Source organism: Marmota marmota, unplaced genomic scaffold (assembly GCF_001458135.2).
Source record: "Marmota marmota marmota unplaced genomic scaffold, marMar, whole genome shotgun sequence".
NCBI classification, from domain to species: Eukaryota; Metazoa; Chordata; class Mammalia; order Rodentia; family Sciuridae; genus Marmota; species Marmota marmota.
The window spans coordinates 53,275-57,302 of NW_026000110.1; the positions used below are offsets into that span (position 1 = coordinate 53,275).

Here is a 4,028-nt window from a genome sequence, read left to right on the forward strand (position 1 = left end):
CCCCTCGCAGGCCCCGTGCAGAGCACTTCCCTTAGGTCACTTGCCCTTCTGAGGCCCCGCCTCCCCGGCATCTCCATCCTATGATCTCTTCCCCTGGGTACCCGCCCCTTTAAGGCCCTGCCTCCCCAGCAGTTCCACCCTATGAGCGCTTCCCCTGGATCCCCGCCCCCTGAGGCCCCGCCTCTCCGACACTTCCACCGGATGAGGGCTTCCGCTGTGTTCCCGCTCCTCGCAGGTTCCGCCTTCCCGGAATCTCGATCCTATCAGCGCTTCCTCTGGGTCCCTGCCCCTCGCAGACTCCGCCCCCAGCGCCTCAGCCATCTGAGCGCTTTCTCTGTGTTCTCGCCGGGTCCCGGTCACCTCTGGTCAGCTGCGGCTTCCCGGGTCCCCACTTGACCTCAGGGTGAACCAAGCACACGCGCTGGGTCCCGGCCGGCAGCAGGGGGTCGCTCCTGAGCAACTCCTCCTCCTCCTCCTCCTCCTCCTCCTCCTCCTCTCCCTCATCTTCGGGCTCTTCCACGTCCTCTCCCGCGCGTGTGGTCCGACCATTCGCTTTACTCCGCTCAGCGCTCCCCGGCCCCTCCCGGCCCCCCGGGCCATAACGGCCGGTGGCGGCGAGCGCGCGCACGGGACAGGGCGGCGGCGGTGCGGCCCTGGAAACCAGGCGGCCGCGGCCTACACGGGAGAGCCGCAGCCCCGGGCGGACGGCGGCCCGCAGGGCCCACATACCGCGTCCGCGCCGTACGCGGAGGGGCGGGGACCCGGGCCGAGTCGTGCGTCGGGTCGCTCTCTGACGGGCTGCCTGTGGGTCGCGCTGCGTCACGTGCCCGCGATGGGCGGGCGGGAGGCCGAGCCCGGGCCAGTTAAAGAGCCGAGTTCGCTTCCGGCCCAGCTCTGCCTGCGGGGTCTGCTACCCCGCCGCTCTGGACCGCGGCCCCCTCCGCGTGTGCTGAGGTCCGCGATGGGGACTCAGTCCCTCCCCGGGGATCAGGAGGTCCACTGGGGGCTCCTGTCCCTCCCAGGGGTCCCGAGGTCGGCTGGAGGCTCCGGACCCGCCCGGGGGTCCCCGCGTCGTCTTTAGGGCCTCAAGTCCGGCCGGGGGTGGGGGTGGGGGCAGAGTCCAGCCCTAAAGGCCCGGGATTTGAGTTGGGAGATCCGTCCAGCGAGAGGGGAGACCTGGCCACGGAGTTGGAATTTAGAAAACACCGAAGTCCACCTGGTCCCAAAGGAGCCGCCCTCCCCACCAGGCCGTGGGCACATCCAGCTGTCCAGGGCCCAGGTGTTGGGAATTCACCGCTGTGGCCCCCTTTCCTCCTCCCTCCCGGGGGCGTGGGAGCTGGTACCAGGATTGGGGCTGGTGGGTCCCTGAGACTGGCTGGCCCGAGAATGGGCGGTGCCTGTAGTGTGCTCCGCTGTGCCCACTGGTCGTCCCCATTGATTCCCCGAAAAGAGCGGGTGTCAGTCCACAGTGGCCCCTAATTCTGGGCTGTCACAGTCCTTCAGACCCAAGGACTGGGTTGGGCTTTCTGGGTGACTTTATGTTAACTGTCACAGCAGAGAAGGAAGGAGCAGGTGGAGGACCGAATGGGGGAGAAATGTGGTCTCGAGGGCACGGGAAACCTACCCAGGAATGGGTGTGGGGCGTCGCGGGGAACCTGGGGTGCCTTGGGGCTCCCGGCCGAGTCCCTCGCACACTCGCTTGAGTTGATGATGTCGCGCGGTCGGTATCCTCTAGTTGCTGGTTCCCGGTGCCCTGCGCCCCGTGGCGAGGGCTTCAAGGAGCCCAGGCCAAGGAACCAGAGCTGCTGGCCGCCCAAGAGCGGGGTTCTGAGCGGAGGGCGGAGCAGGCGGGAGACCTGAGCGCCACCTGGCGGGAGGTTTTGGTCGTCACTTCATTCCAAGCCGTGATCCCCACCCGACCGCCTCGTTTCAGGTCTTGAAGCCACTGTCGTTAGTTTCCAGAGCGCTGGCGTCCAGAAAGTGGTCCTGAGCCACTGGACGCCTGCACTAGGGGCCTTAAGCACTCCATCCTGCTGGACGGGATGGCACATGCGTGTAATCCCAGCACGAGGTGGGGGCGCCCCATCTCCCACACTCATGCCATCTCTTAACCCCTGCAGTAAAGGGCTCCCGTGGGTTCTGGAGTCCTGTCTGAAGCTGCCCCTCGGCCCACTGCTGGGGAGGGACTCCCGGGTGGCAGAGGCACTGGGCGGCAAGGATCCCCAAATCTCTGAATCCACTGCAGGCTGTAGTACTGGGCACGCAGTCCTAGGGACCAGGAAGTTCCTGCAGCAGCCAGGCCGGCAGACATGGCCCCGGACACTGGGGGTTCCCGGGATGGTGCTGTCCATCACAGGAGGGCACCTGGACACTCCCTGCTGCTGTCCGGGGCCAGGAGGCCCCAGGCGCCTGGGCTGCTGAGCTCTAGCAGGTGTGCCCCTCTGGGTGCTGTACCAGGAGTCTGGGTCGTGGCCCTGGGCATGGGGCATGGAGGACCCTGCCCACCCAGCCACACAGGCTCTGGCTTCCTGTCCTCTGAGGACACAGCCTTCATGGTCGAGGACAGGGACATGTTACTCGTCTCATCTGGAGTCCAGGTTTGGGCCTTCTGGAGGCCGTGGTAGGGAGCCAGGACATCAGAGAGGAACAGGACTGACCAGAAGTGCAGGCGACGTCGGGGGGACTGGAACACGAGGATGGGGTTCACAGGGACCTCAGCAGGTGAGACTGGTGGGGACATGGGGGGGTCTGCCATCTCCTGCCTAGGCCCCGGTTGCTGGCTCTGCTTGGCGTCCCTGCCTCGAGCCCCACAGGTGGGAAGGCTCCCTCATAGGCCAGGGGTGGTGGGCCTCCCAGGTCAAGACCCCTGGAGTTTGGCTCCCAGCTGGACACAGGGACCTCAGGAGCATGGGGTGGGGGGCACTGCATGGTGTGGAGGCCCTGCAGGAGGCACCTGCAGCTGGTCACTGCCCTCCTGCCGGCTCGCGTGTGGACGGCCAGACCCTCCTCCCTTGAACACCTTGGCCTGGTGCTGGGGCACTGGCTCCTCCAGGATTCCTGTCATCCTTCTCTGGGCATGTCCCCAAGGGTCTGGGGGGTCTTCTGACTGAACCGCCCACTCCACCCGTGAGAACACCAGTGGCCTCCACAGCTGCCCGGGTGCAGAGGCTGTGGCCGCGGTCTTGGAGTGGACTCCTCGGGCGGCAGGCCAGCTGGGCATGGAGGGTGTGGCCACACAACCTGGGTACCGCTGGCTCCCGCGGCAGCGCTGTCCCCAGCAGCAGCACTGAGCTTTGCAGCCCTGTGAAGGACTCCGACCCAGGCGCTGACCCTGGGCGGTGAACACACCCAGCAGGGGCTGAAAATCCTTAAACTCTTTATTCAAAAATACAAACGTGGCCGCGTACCACATGGTAAGCTGCGCTGCACAGCAGATGAAGTCGTCTTTGCACGCCCGTGTGCGCGCGTGACCGCACCTGCGGTGCGCGCGGAATGTTCGCAACCCACACGCTGGGGGAGGGGCGCTCAGCACGCAGGCGGCGTCGGGCGCGCGGGGAAGGGGCGCCGTCCAGGGTGCGCACCCGGGCGCCCCGCGGCTGACCCTGGCAAGCGTCCGCGCCGGCGGCCTGGAGTTCTTGGACGAGTGTCAGTCCCTCGGGCGGTGGGGACGTGCGTGCGCCGTCAATAACCCTTGACGACCTCCGCGGTGAATAAATAAACATCATCACTCCGTACAAACGCACTCGGTGTCCACGACAGGACAGTTAGCCAACCTGGCCGCTGGGGACGGCCGCGAGGGCCTCACAAGGGCTGCAGGTCGTCGTCGCCACACGCGTACTCGTACAGGTCAACGTCGCCCAGCGGGGTGGGCACCTCGAAGAAGGGCCTCTGGGCCAGCGGGGACCGCAGCGCGCTCAGCTTCTGGTCCACAGGGCTGAGCTCCCCCTCGTACCTGCAAGGAGCGGCCGGTGAGGACCACGGGCCGGGTGCCCTCTCCCCCTCAGGGCCGCCCTCGCCGGGGCCAGGTT

At 67.0% G+C, this 4,028-nt stretch overlaps 2 protein-coding genes across 4 annotated transcripts in view; both read right to left on the reverse strand.

Annotated features, from left to right (window-relative positions):
* Gtpbp6 (GTP binding protein 6 (putative)) overlaps positions 1–778 on the reverse strand; it is a 52,437-nt gene extending 51,659 nt beyond the window's left edge. Inside the window, exon 1 of one of the 3 annotated variants that reach the window (XM_048784638.1) lies at positions 361–772. In XM_048784638.1, coding sequence (XP_048640595.1) covers positions 361–727 — 367 coding nt within the window. In that variant the 5' untranslated portion in view covers positions 728–772. Of the gene's footprint in view, positions 1–360 lie in introns of all 3 variants that reach the window. The other 2 variants (XM_048784639.1, XM_048784640.1) reach the window with 2 other exon arrangements.
* A 2,581-nt stretch (positions 779–3,359) lies between these two features.
* The window catches only part of LOC107160182 (uncharacterized protein KIAA1522), a 31,702-nt gene continuing 31,033 nt past the window's right edge, over positions 3,360–4,028 (reverse strand). Inside the window, exon 5 of the mRNA XM_048784632.1 lies at positions 3,360–4,028. Within this exon, the coding sequence (XP_048640589.1) occupies positions 3,802–4,028 (227 nt within the window). The 3' untranslated portion in view covers positions 3,360–3,801.